Source organism: Wickerhamomyces ciferrii, contig 00140 (assembly GCF_000313485.1).
Source record: "Wickerhamomyces ciferrii WGS project CAIF00000000 data, strain NRRL Y-1031 F-60-10, contig 00140, whole genome shotgun sequence".
NCBI classification, from domain to species: domain Eukaryota; kingdom Fungi; phylum Ascomycota; class Saccharomycetes; order Phaffomycetales; family Wickerhamomycetaceae; genus Hansenula; species Hansenula ciferrii.
The window spans coordinates 1-18,683 of record NW_011887600.1 but is presented as its reverse complement, the minus strand read 5'-3'; the positions used below and the strand labels follow the sequence as shown (position 1 = coordinate 18,683).

General features: G+C 29.8%; 6 protein-coding genes across 6 annotated transcripts; 2 read left to right on the top strand and 4 right to left on the bottom strand.

The window, feature by feature from the left end:
* Window positions 1-1,531: 1,531 nt before the first annotated feature.
* Window positions 1,532-3,313, top strand: BN7_4104 (Siderophore iron transporter; the record flags this gene model as incomplete). The annotated part of the gene is made up of 1 exon (XM_011275308.1): window positions 1,532-3,313. One exon carries the CDS (start codon window positions 1,532-1,534, stop codon window positions 3,311-3,313), a length of 1,782 nt encoding a protein of 593 aa, XP_011273610.1.
* Window positions 3,314-3,482: 169 nt separating this feature from the next.
* BN7_4103 (CTD-interacting domain-containing protein) lies at window positions 3,483-4,523 on the bottom strand (the record flags this gene model as incomplete). The annotated part of the gene is made up of 1 exon (XM_011275307.1): window positions 3,483-4,523. The coding sequence occupies one exon, from the start codon at window positions 4,521-4,523 to the stop codon at window positions 3,483-3,485; it is 1,041 nt and encodes a 346-aa protein (XP_011273609.1).
* A 401-nt stretch (window positions 4,524-4,924) lies between these two features.
* Window positions 4,925-5,530, top strand: BN7_4102 (Midasin; the record flags this gene model as incomplete). Its single annotated transcript, XM_011275306.1, has 1 exon — window positions 4,925-5,530. One exon carries the CDS (start codon window positions 4,925-4,927, stop codon window positions 5,528-5,530), a length of 606 nt encoding a protein of 201 aa, XP_011273608.1.
* A 643-nt stretch (window positions 5,531-6,173) lies between these two features.
* Window positions 6,174-8,732, bottom strand: ATG1 (serine/threonine protein kinase ATG1; the record flags this gene model as incomplete). Its single annotated transcript, XM_011275305.1, has 1 exon — window positions 6,174-8,732. One exon carries the CDS (start codon window positions 8,730-8,732, stop codon window positions 6,174-6,176), a length of 2,559 nt encoding a protein of 852 aa, XP_011273607.1.
* Window positions 8,733-9,873: 1,141 nt separating this feature from the next.
* On the bottom strand, window positions 9,874-10,984 carry MND1 (Mnd1p; the record flags this gene model as incomplete). The annotated part of the gene is made up of 2 exons (XM_011275304.1): window positions 9,874-10,577; window positions 10,960-10,984. 2 exons carry the CDS (start codon window positions 10,982-10,984, stop codon window positions 9,874-9,876), a joined length of 729 nt encoding a protein of 242 aa, XP_011273606.1.
* Window positions 10,985-11,991: 1,007 nt separating this feature from the next.
* Window positions 11,992-13,537, bottom strand: GTS1 (Gts1p; the record flags this gene model as incomplete). The annotated part of the gene is made up of 2 exons (XM_011275303.1): window positions 11,992-12,988; window positions 13,431-13,537. 2 exons carry the CDS (start codon window positions 13,535-13,537, stop codon window positions 11,992-11,994), a joined length of 1,104 nt encoding a protein of 367 aa, XP_011273605.1.
* Window positions 13,538-18,683: the final 5,146 nt, after the last annotated feature.

The window sequence follows — 18,683 nt, the reverse complement described above, 5'->3', positions numbered from 1 at the left end:
GTCGAGCTCTTAACTACCAGGAGTTGGTGATAATCTCTTAACTACCAGGAGTTGGGAATAATTCATAGCTATAGTAGTTAACACAAAGATGAAAAAATTCGCGAAGACCTCGGAAATGGTTGATTACGCGGTTTGACTGTAGTTGTTTATGATATCTTCAATATTTAGCAAACTATGGTTCGCATGAAATAAAGTCATAGTCACACTGTGGTTGTTTCCTTCTGATGTTTCGCATGTGAACTTCTGTATTTGCTAGGTGGTGGTGGTGATGGTGGTGGTTTCTTTTCTGGTTTGAGTGAGGATAAACTTAAACCAATTCCGACTCACTTAAATTCGTAATTTGTGTTTTTTGTTGAAATATGATCAATAGGAACTCCTATTCAAACTATTTCGATGAGAAATCTGATGAAGCTTAATTGAAAATCATTAGATCAATTACTGGTGGTGATAATGATCACCCATGGGAGTTACTTCATTTAAATGCCAATCCTGATGGAGAATTGGATGAAGAAGATGAAGAAGATTAGAGAAGATGAATAAGGCTTTATTTGACACTAGTTTTAAGAGATTCTAGTTCTTATATACATACAAAATATTCATAAATTTGCAAATTAGATATTTACTATTGAACTAGATGTAGCATATTTAATTGTTTGATTCTATGCTTTAAAGTTTAAACTACCCATATACTGTGTTAAGTCGCGTTGCCGCTTACCAAGCACTGACACTACCACACTACCAGAGATCACCAGTTTAAACAAAGAACGTATCCAATTGTAGGGAAACACATACATTGGTAATCTGATCATTGATGTAATGGATTGTTAGGAACTACAAGGGTTTGTTATGGTTTGTTGTTTTGTTGGGACGCTCAAAGATATTAGGGTATTACTGGTATGATTCAATCAAAGCTATACAACAACTTCTAAAAACACACTAATCGGTTTTATTTTTGTATGAAATAGTTTCAAATTTCCACCCATTACAACCAATTTTCAGCGTTCTATTATGTGCCAACTTTGGGTTTTGCGGTTACCTATTGTTTTAATAAGATTCTTCATTAATTAAGCTTAATTGTGAAATGCCGGGGATAAATTACTAGAACGGGCAGAAAAAATAAGTTTTTTAAAGGATAAACGTTGTACTTGATCAGATTTGATCAGATCTGGAATCTGCTTGTGCATCTGCCTCATAATAACCAACGTACTCTAGATACTTTATTAAAGTATCATGTTATGTATCGAGAGAATATAGTGGGATAGGGTCATAATTGTGTCACTTTGTGTGTCTTTGATACGGCTAAACCAAGATTTTGCATAATAGCTGAACCTTCTGAAGAATCTATTAAAATTAATCAAAAAAGAAACAAAGGTGTACTTTGTAGCTAATAAAGAGACAACCCACGGCATTGTGTCACTATCAGAGACAGAAAGATTGTCATTTTGAACATACACCAAAGATATAAAACTATTTCTATTTCCTTAATTTACATCATCGGTGGTTTAAGGGACTACAACATCAAGAAAAAAAGATGGAAAATAAATCAAATATAACCATTGAAGATATTTCAAAGAATGAAACACAAAACTCAGAAGATCATGAATCAAATCCTACCTCAAATAATCTTCATTCTCGTGATTTCCAAAAAGCTTGGTCCAAAAAATTAATTATAATATCTTACATCATTTTAATTTTCACAACATTTGTTGAATCATTTGCTGCTGATTCCACAGTAGCATTAAGTTCATATGCAACGTCATCGTTCAATAATCATACATTGATATCAACAGCTCAAGTTGTTTACAAAATCACTGCAGTTTGTGGATATCCAATCTTGGCTAAATTAGCAGATTTATTAGGTCGAGGTGAAGGATTTGGATTAACTGTTTCATGTTATTCATTAGCATATATTCTTTTCGCTACATGTAAGAATGGTGCAGGATATATTGTTGGTGAAGTGTTTTTCGCAATTGGTAGAATTGGATTCAAATTATTTCAACAAGTTTTTTTAGCTGATACAACAAATCTTTTAAATCGTGGTATTTGGTCAACTTTACCTAATGCAATCTCTGGTGTTCCAAGTACTTATGCTGGTAGTTATATTCAAGATGCCTTTTTGGAACATTCAACTTGGAGATGGGCATATGGATGCTTTGCGATTGTTTTAGGTGTTTGTGTTATACCATTGACTACTATAATGATAATTATTGATCATAAGGCTAAAGCTAAAGGTTTAAGAAAATCTCCTAAAATATTAGAAAATATAGACAAGAACCAACCATGGTGGAAGAGTCTTCTCCAAATCTTGGGGTTTGAAATTGATATTATTGGTGGTATATTACTTGTTTTAGGAACTGCATTATTCTTTATACCATTCACCTTAACTGGCAATGCTACTCCATATAGATGGTCAGAAGGTAGACTAATAGCAATGATTGCTATTGGATTCATCATCATTATAGGGTTCATAATATGGAATTTTTCATCAAAACATAAACCATTGAGAAATAGATCACCTTTCATCCCATCACAATCATTAGCTTCAAGAACAATCATTGTGATTTTAATAATGACTGCATTAGATGCAATGGAAAACTCTGCTTTTAATGTTTATTTCTCTACAGTTTTACAAGTTGGTGGTTATTATTCCGCAGGTCAAGCTACAAGAATTGATAATGCCAAAAAAATATCAATTGATATTGGAAGTGTTATAACTGGGATTTTGATGAAATATACACACCATACAAAAGTATATGTATTTATTGGTGTTCCATTATTGATTCTTGGCCATGGTTTATTAGTGTATTTTATGAATCGTAATGGGGTAATGGAAAGAACTATATTATTATATATGATGGAAATTTTCACTGGGGTTGGTAGAGCATTTTATCAATGTGCTTTACAAGTAACTATACAAGCTATAGCTGGTGTAAATGGTATAGCTATGTCTACAGGGATTTTTTTCTGCTTCCAAATAATTGGTGCTTTAATAGGTACAGCAATTGCAGGTGGTATTTGGAATGAAATTTTAATTAAGAAATTAAATAAATATTTACCATTAGAAGAAAGGAAAAATACAACAAAGATATTCAAATCTATAAAAGTGGCAATGAGTTATGAAAAAGGTTCAATTGAAAGAGATGCAATATCTTTAAGTTATCGTGAAACTATACAAATAATTGGATATGTTGCACTAGGGTTAATTGGACCAATGTTGATTTTGATGTTTTTTGTTAAAGAAGTTAAATTGGATGAAAAAAGAGACGTTTATAGTAGCGATGAAGAAGAAATATCTGAGAATAAAAATGAGTAATATAAAGTTGTGTGTATAAATTGTTTTAATATTTGATTCACTTTGTTGTAGATTTGTAGGATGTCCATGATTAAGTTTCAAAATGAGGTTGTCTATAATACAGGTTCTAAGTTCCGTTTCAAACATTATATTTTGTAATAATATCTATTCTATTTAGCCAGTATGATTTCTATTCAGCAAATCGCAGTTTTTTTGTTGGTGGTTGTTCAGATGTACTTTCTTTACCATTGACATCATTATCATTTTCTTCTTCTTTATTTTCAATTTCTTTATTTTCATCTATATTATCTTTGTTTTTCTCTTCATCTTTAACTTTATCTTCCACTTCATCTTCACTATCACTATCACTGTCAATCTTTCTTTTTGGGGCATCAGAATCAGAATCAGAATCAGAACCTTCTTCATAAGTTGGAATCATATTTTCTTCTACTTCTCTAATTCTTTCCTCCTCTATTCTTTTAGCTTCTTCTTCTATTCTCTTGATTTCGTCTTTGAGTTTTTGATCTTCTATTTCCTTCTGTTTAGCTTCTACTTCTTTACGTTTTTCTTCAACTGCTTTATCTCTTTTATGTATTTCATCAACTTCATTTTCTATACTTTCAGTTATATCTTGTAATTGTATTATATTATCATTTATAGTTTTTTTCAAACTATTCAAGTTTTTAATATCATCTTTTTTGAAAACTCCATTAGATTTTAATAATAATTCATGATAAAGTTTTTGAAATTTTTGTCCAGTATTTGAAACTGCTTTTAATTTATCATCAAATGATGCATTTGTGTTTTCAGGTGTCCCATTCTTGGACGAAGAAGAAGAAGAAGATACAGCAGCAACACCATCGATTTCTATAGGTTTAGGAAATATTCTTCTTTCTTTCCATATATTAACAATTTTAACAATTTTTTTCTTTAAATTTTCAGGTACTTCTTTATAAGTTTGAGTTAAAGATCTTGGTAAGATTTTTTGGAAAGCATCAATGAATTCAGTTTTCCTTTTGGCACGAGATTGTTGAACGACTTCATTACAAATGTATAACAATGGTAATTTTTTAGGAATTGGTGCTTTATTTATATAACGTTCCCATTCATTAGCAATTCTTTCTGCATATCTATAATGGAAAAGAACCCATTGAGAAGTAGAGACAATTGAGTCCTGACTTTCCTCAAGAGCATCAAATTTGTTGTTTAAGATCTGTTCAGAGAAAGACATTTGGCAATCACTTAGATAAGACCAACTTGATTCTTGCGAACCCTTTTGATCTTCTTGATCTTCTTCTTTGTTTATGTTTTGTTGATGTTTAAATCAAGATTCCCAAAAGACCGGGTAAAGTTTCTGGATTTCGCGCCTGCCATAGTTTAGATTTGGATCGAAATTGGCCTGGAGAATCAGCAAATGAACACCAAACATCAAAAGTGACACCAACAGAAAACAATTGAATTGACAATAATCACCGGCTGATCTAGGTCTAGATATTCATTTGGAAAGAAAGACATCACTAGATTATACATACAAAACAATAGAAGCTCAAGAAAACATAAATAACTTTGGATCTTTACTTATCGGATTTGACAAAACCCCTATATATTTAAGACATATAACTTTTTTACACAATGGCTGATAAATTCCCAGAAATTAACGATGTTGAAGTTCAACAAGATGATTCTAATGAAGATTTCCTTTCAAGAGAACAAGAAATATTAGGTGATGATGCCGAACAATTCAAAACTGAACAAGATGATGAATACCTAAAGGAAGATCAAGATGATGAATTGAAAAAATTCGAACAACAATTCCCAGATGTTGGTGATTCAAAAGATGAAGAAAAAGAAGTTGAACAAGAAGAAGAACAAGAAGAAGAAGAATTTCAAGAACCTGTTTCTAAAGGACCAAAATCTGAACCTGAAGCTGTTAAAGAATGGAGAGAACGTTATAATTTAGAAATTTCCAAGAGAGATGAAGCTGATGCTAAAAAAGCTGAAGAAACTAAAAAAGAAGCTGAGAAACAATTAGATGATTTTTATGATGATTATAATAATAAAAAAGAATCTGATATTGCTAAGACTAAAGAAGCTGAAAAGGAATTTTTATCCAAAAGAGATGAATTTTATCAAAAAGGTGATGTTTGGAGTAGAGCTTTAGATTTAACAAAAGATATTAAAGGTAATGAAAGATTTAAAGAATTATTAGAAGCTAAAAATAAAGCAACAAAAGCTTAATTGGTATTTTACTTGTTATTAGAAAAGTTAAATATATTGAATGTACAATTAGATAAATAATTTTATAAATTTTAAATTTTGTAAACTACAATCGACTTATTTCCCTAAAACAATAATATTAATGTATATAAGATATATAATTTATAATTGATACCAATTTAAACCGTGTCAAAACTAGAAACGATATAGCTTTATAAAAAAATCAAACAATATTTTATGTATAATTGATCAAAAATTAATCAGCTTTCATCCACAGATTTTTAAATTTGATAGCTGTTATAAAAACCAGCTTATTTAACCTAAATTGGATATAAAAACCAAGATGAATTGAATATGAATTAGTAACTATTGTGTACTAGTTTCTTTTTTTTTGTTTTTTTTGTTTTTTTTAGTATTTTGTTTGTATGTTTTTGTTTTCCTAAATATGTATATGTTTCATAAATCTCATAAAAATATTCCCAAATATAAACCCAATGATAAAATTATTAATCCTTAATAATATATAAAAACCTTATAAAAACCTTAAAACCCCCTTTGTGTATAACCTAATTGCAACTTTGATAAAATTTTAAAAAAAATAACCATGTTTATAAACTCCTTAAATAACTAGTTTAAATATTTTATATAAGACCTGCTTAAAAAACTATTTTTGATTCTCCAATTTTTTCTTCAAAGAATTTAATCTATTTGAAATACTTTCAATATATTTTTCAACCATTTCTTTATCACCATCTTCTAATTTTTCAACATCATTATCTTGATCTAATAAAGCTTCCAACATCCATATTGATGTTGAATATGCTAATTCACATCCTAATAAATCATTACCCATCATTTCTGATTTTGCTGTATTTTTAGCAATTTCTAAAGCACGATCATAAATTAATCTTTCTGCAAATATTTTATCTTCATTTGTAGTACTTGCTGAAGTAAAATAGTCAATTTGTTCATCATTTTGTTTAATTAATTTTTTATTTGCATCAAATAATTTTAATTTAACAAATTCAGCTTTTTCTAAAACTTCATTAAAACGATCTCTAACCCATTGAACAATTTCATTTAATCTTTGATCAGGTTTATTATCACTATTATGCCACCATTCACTTGCTATATTCATAGCTTTTGCTAATAATGATAAAGTTTTAACATATAATAAAACTGCTTCATCTGCTAAATTTTTAATAACATCTGGTGGTAAATTATTAATTTCATCATTTGTTGTTAAATCATCTTCATCTTCCACGGCAAATGAATTTGATGATGGTGGTGATGGAATTAGTTGACTGAATTTAACTTCTGCAAATAAATTTATAACATGAGCTTTGGTTGCTAATGACTCCAATTGTAATGTAATATTATTTGATGATGATGATGATTCATTTGTTTCATTATTAAGATTCACTTTATATGAATTATAATTTAATATTGGATTTGCAGAATTTAAAATAATATTATTTGTAAATGAATTATTTGAATTATTCAAAACAGATAATGTATGATTATTTGAATTATTGTTATAATTACTACCAGCTGTATTTCCAAACAATCTTGTTGAAGCTAAACCCAATGCTTTTGATAAAGCATTAGTTGGTGATATTGAAATTGAAACTCTTCTATCATTAAAAGAAGGACGTCTACCACTAGGACCTGAATTTGAACCACCAGATGAAGTTCTTGATGAACGACGACGATTTTGTGTATAGTAATTTTTTGGTAATGCAATTGCTCCAACACCAGTACCTGCATTTGCTAATTCATCAGCTAATGCATTGACTTCGACTGCAGTTTTTTCCACAACAACATATTCTTTTTCGACATAAGTATCTGAAGATTGACCTTTATTATTAAATCTGAAATTTGGTTTTTGTTGTGATACTTGTTGTTGCTGTTGTTGTGATGAACCTTGTGATGATTGTGAAGGTTGACGTTGTAGATTTGAAACAGCTTGTTGAGTTATTGGTTGAATATCACGTTGAGAAATTTGTTTAATTTGTGGTGCTGGTGGTAATGATGGAGTTGGAGTTTTCTTCACTTGGTTGAATGATCTTTCTTCATTAATTGTATCAGGAATTTCAACTTCTGGAATATCATTACCAGTATTATTATTTATAATTGCACCTTTACCAATATATTCTGAAATAAATAAATTTTCATCAACTTGAGAAGGTTCTAAATTAATACTTTTATTAACTGAATCATCATTTAAAGAATTTAAATCATAATTAACAATTTCATCTTGGAAAAATTCATTAAATCCCATTCTTTCAGTTGGTTCAAATTTTAATAAAGAACAAATTAATCTTTTAATTTGTGGATCTAAATAAGCTTCAGCATAATCAGGGAAATTTATATTATCTTTTGATTTTTTAATTTTATTAAATAATTCTAAATGATTTGAAGCTTTAAAAGGAGGTTTCCCCACTGACATTTCATATAAAACAGCACCAACAGACCATAAATCAGCTTTTGCATTATATTTTTGATAATTTAAAATTTCTGGTGCCATATATAAAGGAGATCCACATAAAGTTTCAGCTAAACTTGTATTTGGTAAAAATCTTGCAAAACCAAAATCAGCAATTCTTAAGATTGGTAAATCATTTAATCCAACAAAACCTTCATTATCAAATTTTTCTTGTTGGAAAATTGGTGGAGATAATAATAAATTTTGTGGTTTTATATCTCTATGAACTAAATTTTTACTTCTTAAGAATTGTAAAGCAGAAGATAATTGTTTTAAATAATTCAGAACCAATATTTTATTTAAACCATTATGATTTTCTGAAGGTGAAGGATATTTATTAAACATTGTTTTAACTAATGGATGTTTTTTAATTAAATCATTCTTTTTTTTTATGAAAAATGATAAATCCCCCAATGAACAATATTCCATCATTAAATGGAAATGAGTATTTGTTCTTTTAAAATCTAATAATTCCACAATATGAGGATGTTTTAAATCTTTTAATATAGATATTTCAATTTCTAAATTCTCCATTAATTTTTTATTCTTTAATTTTGTCTTAATGATGGATTTTATAGCAACAGGTTTATGATTTGTTAAGTTAACACCTTTATAAACATTTGCAAAACTACCTCTACCTATTTCAGCACCAATTTTAAAATCACCAATAATCCTCGTATCAAATTCATTACTAGTGCCATGACCAGCACTAGTTGAAGATTGAGATATTTGTGACATTTTTTGGTATATGACCTTATTTGAACGTAGCGCTCTTTGTTAAATGATGTTTAATGATGTTTAATAATGATATTTGATGAGATATTGATGAGATATTGATGTTTTGATAACTTTTTGATAATTTTTGAAGGAGGCGATAATAATAACCTTAAGTGGTTGAAATGGTGATTAATAGGAAGAAAGAATGTGATTTGATGATGAATTTGCCACTGATTGCCACTTATTGTCAGTTGTTGATTTAGATGGTGATGATAGAATTAATATGTGATTTTATTTGATGGTCAAAGGTGATCTTGTTTAAAGTGGAGCTCTCTGTTGATTAACCTTTGTTTGGGTTTCCTGATAAGGCAAAACACACACTATCAAAGGGATATATAGTGACTAATGGATAGAATGGGGGAAGAATAGTCTTTCCTTAGTGACTGTGTGGAACTATGAGCGTGTCTGGTTGTATAGCTTGTTACCACTTGTTACCACTGACTTTGTCTAGTGTAGATAAAAAGTTAAAAGATTGAATTACTCATTAAAATAATTTTGTTTTTAGTTATTTTCTAATCAGTGACATACGTGTGACACTCAGAAGCAGATTCGCGTAAAATTTAAAATAAATTCGTGATCACTTGAATCACTGAATCACACTTTGTGTAACTGATAAGAATGACGTATTAAATGAGTCACTTGTTATTTATTGAATATCTACTATTTACTCTTTCTATATATGATCATCTTATTATCTATCTATTCATTTATAATTACTTATTGTATCATCTTTTAGCACCATTCACGTGACAATCCCCATCGCCTTTGACACAAAATTTAATTGAGATTCGCAATCTGTGGGATAAAAATAATAAGGGTGTTTGTGTGCACAAGTGTGCTCGCTATTTAGTGCTACAAAGATAAGATTATCATAGTGTTCTAGAATGGGGTATAGCAATACTCTTTTAGACATTTTGAAACTGAATTTGACACTTTTATATAGTCAACCTTACATTCTACTTTGATAGAATCCCCTTTTGATATCTACACGAGTTTTTGTGTTTTTAGTTTGCTACTAGATTCACTAAAAAGACTTGGTTAACAAAACATCATTCAAATTAGTAAGTATATAATTAGCTATATATCAATTAATCACCAAAACTCATTTTAACTTTGCAAAAAATTCATTTAAATTTGGAAAATCTTTAAATTCTTCAGGTATACCTAATTCTTGATTGAATACTTTCCTATCAATACCATTTGAATTTTTAAAATGATACAACATTGATTCAATATTATCTGTACAAATTTCTCCAATTTCAATTTCATTTTGTAAATTTTTTTGAACTTCATCAACTTTTTCCATATTAAAACCTGATGATTCAAATTTATTTGTTAATTCTTTTTTAATATTAGTTAATCTAGAAATTTCATTCATTTTAAATTCCGCATCATCAATTTTTCTAACAGATTCTTCAAATTTAATCTTTTCTTGTAATTCATTGAATTGTTTATTTAAATTTCCTAATTTTTGTTCTTCTTTTGATAACATTTCTTTAACTTTTTTTTGTTTATCATATTCAAAACACCAAAATAATATACTAACTCCACATTTTTCTGAATTAACTAATCCATCATCAACTAAACTTGTCAAAACTTCTTTAATTTGCATTGGATGAATCCCTGTGAATTTCCCACCTAATGATTCAACTTCTTTAATAGTATAGAACAGATGATCTTTAATGAAAAATTGTAATAATTTGGTACGTTTTTCTTCTAATGTAAGTCCCTTTTTACCTGATTTTGGTGGCAAAAGATAGATGATTAGTATGCATGTCACTCTCAAAAGTTTATAATCATAGTAATCTTAATAATCATGGTATCAAACAAACCATTTTGTAAAGTAATTGAACAGCTCTTTAGTGAATACAATGTTGTGAAAGTAAATGAAAGAATATTAGTTGTTGATATTTTCAAAATTGATCGCGTCTTTTCGTTTATTCCTGTACGGATTAAATTATATTATTTTAATTATGTATTATGTATTATGTAATATTAATTCCTTTTTGTGTAAATACATTATGTTTTAAAATTTAACCGCCGTCGAAATATAATATTTACACTCACAAATATCCCACAAAATCAATTTTAATTTTTAATATTTAATTTTAACCATGAAATCTTTGAGTATTGGTATCTTAGAGTGTCATACGTTTTTTTATCAATTACTTAATTACTGGAAGCATACCTGATATTGTTAGTCTGTTCGACATATATTGCTTTAACTTTAATATTGTCATATGATATAATTATCAGTATATAATTAATATATATATCCTATAGGTTAGCTATATAGATCTCCATAATCGATATAATATTGTCGATTTGGTCTATATCTAGTGATCCTGAACCTTGTTATTCAAATTTTATTTTCGTTTTGTAGATAATAATAATCAATACATGATAAACAACCACGATATTAAAATTAGGTAAAACAATATAGATCAACCCATATAAGAAAATCCTTCATAGCGGCAATTAGAATTATAAACAATAACCATTAATCATACATAAAATACATCACTTTGAGCAGCTTTAGCGGTCATGATCTTATTAATTTGTGCAACTCTAAACATTTTATAATATTCTGGATTTTCTACCACTGTTACTTCAAAACTAAACCGTTTGGAGTCACAAATGACCATTGTATGAATTTCAAATTGGAAAGAGAGAAGAATTAATTTCTGATGTTCATTTGATTATTGAAGAGAGATGAGATAGTCAGAAGTCAAGGTACATGTCCAAGTAAGGGGATCTGGAAAAAAGAAAAAAAGGGAGTTCGATATTAGATCCATTTGTATCGTCAGAAATCATCAAAGTTACCAAGTTTACTTACTAAGGCCTGATCTTCGAAGTGTATCCCAAAAGCCTCTATATGTTTGCGTTGTACTCTGCAGTTACCTGTTTAAAGACTTTGGGTATTTTAGATTGATTGATCTTCACTGTTGAAAAAGATAAATTTCCTCTGGGAGCACCTGTGAGAGATAACTGAGACTTGGTATGATAAACAGAAGTTGACAGGCTATGTCCATTTTGAAACCTGGGTTAATTTATTAAATTGATTTTGATTAGTAGTTCAAGCGATTGAATTTTATTATTCTATGATGAGTAGATTTCTTTTTTGATTTATGTATGGAAATATCACGTAAAGAACAAAGTAATACACAAATTCACTTTCTTTTATTCTGAAATCAAATGTTTACTTTTCTAATTTATACAATCACTGATAATTATATCCATTAAACCCACCAAATTGATAACCTTGTTGAGGCTGTTGTTGAAATCCTGTCTGTTGAGGTTGTTGTGGGAATCCTTGGGAAAATCCTGTTTGTTGTTGTTGTTGTTGTTGTTGTTGAGATCCTGTATTATATAAGGATAATAATTGATTCTTATCAATACCAGTCCTTTGTGGCGCTACACCACCAGTCTGAAAAGGTTGTTGTTGCTGATTAAAAATACCAGTTTGTTGTGGTTGTTGAAACCCAGTTTGTTGTGGGAATTGTTGAGATTGTTGTTGATAAAACCCAGTTGGATTTTGTTGTAATTGTAATTGTTGTTGTTGTTGTAAATATTGTTGTTGTTGAATTGGATCAACATAAATTATACCGGTTTGAGGGTCTAAATATTGTTGGGGTGGTTCAATGATTCCCGTTGTTTGTTGTGATTGTAATTGTGATGATGAAGTACCATCAAATATTGCTGGTGTTGCAATTTGTTGTTGTGTTGTAGATCCATTATTATTACCACTCCACCAATCTGATGAAGCTGTAGCTGGTTGTGAAATTGATTGTGAAGGTCCTCCTCCTGTTGATGAGACTGAAGTACCTGGTCTTCTTGGTAATGCAGGTTTTGGACCTTCATCACGGGAATTTGTAACAGATGGACCAGAATTTTGTAAAATATCTATAGCTAAATTAAAATCACCTTTTGCTAAATATAAACTTTCATAATTATCATCCACATTGGAAAACCCCTGGTCCTCTAATTTTTGTTCTTGTTTTCTATATTTTAATCTATCATATTCTGAGATATCTCTATGACTTAATTTTGGAATATTTCTTGATGAAGTACTTGGTCTTGATGAAGGTCTTGATATAGATCTAGCTCTTGATCTTGGTCTTGAACTTGATCCACCAAGATTATAATCTTGTTCATCAATTGGATCATGACGAAATTTACCTTGTAGATATTTTTGTCTTAAATATTGATATATTTCACTGAAATTGTGTTAGTATATAGATATAATCTTGAAGTTCATTGTTAATACATACTCTTTATCGTCATCATCAAATGGGAATGGTACTTTTTTAGGATTCCAAAATTGTCTAGCTTTTTTATTCCCAATTCTTGATAATTGCTTTAATCATAATGTTAGTTGAAATTCTATATCATAAACAATACATGATACATACATCTAAATCCTCTTCATTCCATTTATCTAATGATAAACTCTTTACAATTGATACATCAGATCCTAATTTCCTATGTAATGAAGCACATCTTCCACATAAAAAGATACCAAGCTATGAAAACATCTAGTTAGTAATCCACCATTCGAAAACTTCACAAAAGTGACTTAATGACATACATTCACACTAGCCCATGCTTATTAAAATCAGTTAGTTATTTGTTTCCATAAATCAATCAAAAAAAAGGTACATACTTGGGAATCCAGCTCCACATTCACCACATTTATTAGAATTTGATCTTTCATTGATCAAATCTTTTAATTCATGTTCAATTCTTTTTTGGTTTCTTTTACTCATCCTTTATTTTAAAACAGTTCTGTCAATTTGTTTTTAGTCAATTCTGGTTTTCCAGGTTTGGTTGTTTGGTTGTTATCGAGTTCAGTTTCCTTTTGAAAGGTGTTGTCCAAAATCATGCGCGAAACTGATTTTTTGTAGGCATTGGGGGCTTTTCAAAAGTAATGGATTAATCGGAGTTGGATAGAATTTGGTTATGGATAATTTAACAAAGTTATTACTAGATAAATCATTTATGTAATTGCTAGAATCCTTTGTCTATTATATATGATGTTTGCATTTTGGTTGAAATCTTTGTGTAAAAAGCTTACAACGTCGTACGTGTGTTTCGAGTCTCGACTTTTAGCTTAATATCTTGATATAAATAATATATGGATCAGTCTCCAAATATTATAAAATGTTTAGAATGGTCCATTGGAGTACTGAAGGTCAAAGTGATGTATTTTATGTATGATTAATGGAATTTTTGTTTAGAATTTTAATTACCGCTATATTGAAGGATTTTGCATGGTTGTTTATATGTATTAATTATTAGTATCTACAAATATTCGAAAAGAACATTTGAAAACAAAGTTTAGGTTCACTAGATATAGACCAAATCGACAATATTATATCGATTATGGAGATCTATATAGCTAACCTATATATAAATATTTAATATATATTAACAAATATCGTAAATGAAAACGACAATTCTATATATAATCAATCTAAAATAAGCTGTCTCAATAAATTGACGTTCGACAAATGGTTCGAAACACTAGATTATATAATTGACTTTGAAATATACCTAGATTTCACTTTAAAAAAGCAAATAAGATCAAAAGAAGTATAGTTAATTGATAATTTTAAATAAATAAATAAAAATTTGAAATTTCAAATCACCAGCTTGAGGGGATTTTCATGAGTTTAAATACATTTTGACGGCGGCTAATGTATTAATTGATTATATTCATATACCAAAGATCAGCTGCTAAATTTCAAAATATAATTACACAAAAGGAAATTACATTAATTCAATATTTAATTAAAATTTATAATGAAAATTAGATAATTTGATCATATCATGCAGGTAATTCAGGAATGTTACACGTCGACATTAATATAGAGGGAGTAAAATCAATGTAGTCCCTATACAAAACGTACCAATTATCGAATCTGATCCTGTTTGCTTTAATTTGGTGATTGTATATATGTAGATGCCTATAAGTTGAGTCCCTCAACCCTCAACCCTCAATCCCTCAATTCATTTGTGATCTTTGTACTCTGAATATAAACACAATACACCAAGCACCATCCCCATTCTAGCTACACACATTTATAAGATCAACTCTCAAGAAGAAAAATTAGCATTGTAATGTTGTGTCTGGCAATCGAATGGTACCACCCACTAAGCCCATACACATAATGCCCCGATTTGGCGTCAAAAATCGCGCGAAATCCTCAATAGCTCCATCACTAAAGTCGCTACACCATCTATGAGAGTCGGTACATCTGAACAAAATTGTTCCCCTTCAAATGTGCCTACATCTTCTTCAACCGCTTCTTTCGTTGTTGAGCTATTCCAAAAAAACCCAAAACACAGGTTTCAAAATGCATTTGAAAAGCTGATCTTGGGTTTTCTGACAAAACCCGCGAACAAATTTAGAGTACACAGAAACAGTACCAAACACCATCTTCATCATAGCTACGCAAATGTATAATATCAACTCTTGAGAGAAGAAATTTGTATTGCAATGTTGTGTCTGCAAATCGAATGGTGCCATTCACTAACCCTATACACTTCTGTGTTCAATTCTACGCTAATTTTTGCGCGAGATCCGTAATAGCTCCCTCACTAAACTCGCTACAACATCCCTGAGAGCAAGTACTCTTGCTCAAGTTTGTTCTCCTTCAAATGAGCCTATACTCTCTTCAACCGCTTCCTTCGTTGTCGAGCTATTCCAAAAACGCTAAAACACAGGTTTTAAACTGCTTTTGAAAAGCTGATCTTGGGTTTTTCTGATAGAATCCGCGAAATTCGAGAAGCCCTCGGAAATGAATAGTCACGTGTGAGTGTCAATCAGTTTTTAAGATGCTGAACTTTTTATGTTTCATTGTTAACTCATTTTTGAGCATTCTACTGCTAGGGAGATTTCTTATTCTGAATGTTTCCCTTCTGAGGTCGATTTTTAAATGAACTCACGGGTTATAACTTTTATGCTATTAACCGCGTATATTCGAATTCCGACCTATGATATTATCGCGGTAATCAATTAGAGCTATATAAATGGTCTAGAGGAACTCCACATCCAAGCTGGTACAAAGAAGAAGATATTATACACAGCCGCTACTGTTTTTGGCACGTCTTTTAACCATATATATATAGCGCATAACGCATTTTAATATTCATATATAATATATTCCAGAATCATGATTTCGACAGAGTCTTTGGTCTAGTTTGGCCATATTCTTTAACTTAATTATAATTAGGCCGTAAATCAGGTACTTATATGCATTATTATAATTGAGGTGATAGCTTATGAAATAGTTCAATATTTATATATAAATTTTAGAGCCCATGATAATTCATATAATATTCATCTTTGGTTTTCGTATTACTTTTGAATATTATTTATAGTACCTATTGTAATTGTTCGTAATTGGCGTGCGCGGATGAAAACGAGCCAAATTAGTTTTCGTAAATCTTCAGCGGTTAATCAGTTTAAAAGAATCTCGCATTCTTTAATTAACAATTCAATCACCGAATGAAACTACAATAGGGTTGACGGTTGACCTTGGTTTCCATATTCACATTCACAGGCTTCATCGCCACTGCTTTCATATTCAAATTTGCTAATTACATATACTGAAATTTATTTTTTGTTTGTGGCTATCTATTGTTTTTAAATTTGTTTTTGTGAACAGAATTTCCTGCATTATTTAAAGGATAGTATTTGTGGATAATGTCAATTAAGTTGGAACCTCAAACATCCTTGATACAGAGTTACGAATCGGTTCAAACGCCAGAAGATGGAGACAATGTCACAGAGAAACACTACAGCTTATCATTCATCAATATAGAACCTGTACCAGTAACGGTTCGTGATTTGAACATATCCGCTAGGTTGGAGAACAAATTCCAAAGAATAAACCCTTTTAGAAAGACAAATGGGAAAAATGATATCGAACAACAAGTTGCTTATAAAACTATACTGGATGAAACTTCATTTGATCTACCCTCTGGTTCATTGATGGCTATAATAGGTGGTTCTGGGTCGGGAAAAACTACATTATTAAATGTTTTGGCTGATAGATCATCTTCATCAACATTATCCAAAAAAGGTGAAATCTCATTTGGTGGTAAAAATCTACAACAAGTCAGAAATGCTTATGTTATACAGCAAGATATTCTTTCGCCTAACTTAACTGCAAGAGAAACTCTAGTTTATGCTACTGATTTAAGATTACCAGATTCTACAAATAAATCAGAAAGATTAAAACTTGTGGAAGAGGTCATTTTAGAATTGGGATTAAAAGATTGTGCAAACACACTTGTGGGTGATTCAACTCATAAAGGTTTATCTGGTGGTGAAAAGAGAAGATTAAGTATTGGTATTCAAATTCTTTCAAATCCTTCTTTACTTTTTTTAGATGAACCAACAACTGGACTTGATGCACATTCAGCATTTTTACTAATTAAAACTTTAAAACAATTGGCAAATAGAGGAAGAACAATCATAATTAGTATACATCAACCAAGATCGGATATTTTCTTTCTCTTTGATTACCTTTGTATCCTGTCACAAGGTAAAACTGTTTATTCATATAAAGTTGATAAAGTTTTAGATTATTTTGCTGATCAAGGTTTCTATGTTCCAGAAAATGTTAATCCTGCTGATTTTTTAATTGATATAACAGCTGTTGATATAAGAACAAATAAAGCAGAACAAGAAAGTAGGCAAAGATTAATAAAGCTCATAACACATTGGAAATTGTTTGAAAAAACAATTATTGATAAAGAAATCATCGGGCAAAAACAACCCAAAATAACATCAAATTTCAATAAAAAATTGAATACTTCTAAAAGAGCACCATTTTTCAGAGAGCTTACTATATTGACAAAAAGAACTTTCTTATTAACAATAAGAGATTATACAACCGTGTTATCAATGGTTTTTGAAGCTATTTTCATGGGTATTATTTGTGGTTGGGTCTTTAGACAACCAAAACACGATTTATCAGGTATAAGAACAATGACAGGTGCTGCTTATTCTGCAAATTCACTTCAAGGTTATTTGATGTTATTATTTGAAGTTTATAGATTAACAGCTGTTGATATTAAATTATATGATAGAGAAAGATCAGATAATTGTGTTTCTATTATGGGATTTCTATCATCAAGAAGAATTGCTAAACTTCTCACTGAAGATATTATAACACCATTGTTTTTTTCGTTAACTACTTATTTTATGTTTGGATTTGTTTATACAGCAAAGAAATTTTTCATTTATTTTGCAGTAATTTTTCTTGTTCATGAAACTTCAATGACTGGTGCTATGTTTGCAGTTTCCATATCTAGAAGTTTTGCAAATGCTTCATTAATTTCAAATTTAAATTATACATTGCAAAGTATGGCATGTGGTTATTTTGTTAATGCTAAGACCATGCCTGTTTATGTTCGTTGGACTAAATATATAGCATATGTATGGTATGGATTTGGTGCTTTAATTGCAAATCAATTCACTGGGTTTGTTGGTGATTGTCCTTCACAAGATCCAGAAAGCTGTACAGCGTATCAAGGGAAATATATTATTGAAAACCTTGGGTTTTGGGAAAATTGGATTACAGTACCCGTAATAGTTGTTTTTTGTTGGGCTTTAGGATTTTATATCGTTGCTGGTATAATATTTAAAATTAATAAAGTTGATGTCGCTCTTTCAAAACAAGTTAAATCTGCAACGCCTAATGAAAAACAAGATGAAGAATTATTAAATAATGATCTTATGGTGGAAGAAAATGAAACACAATCGAATATTGATGTTAATCTCTCAAATTTATATCTTGGTGTTAATGTTAAGAGAGGTAAAAAATCAACTGAAAAGATTATTCTTGATACTATTACTGCAACTTTTAAAGCTGGTAAAGTCAATGCTATTATGGGTCCTTC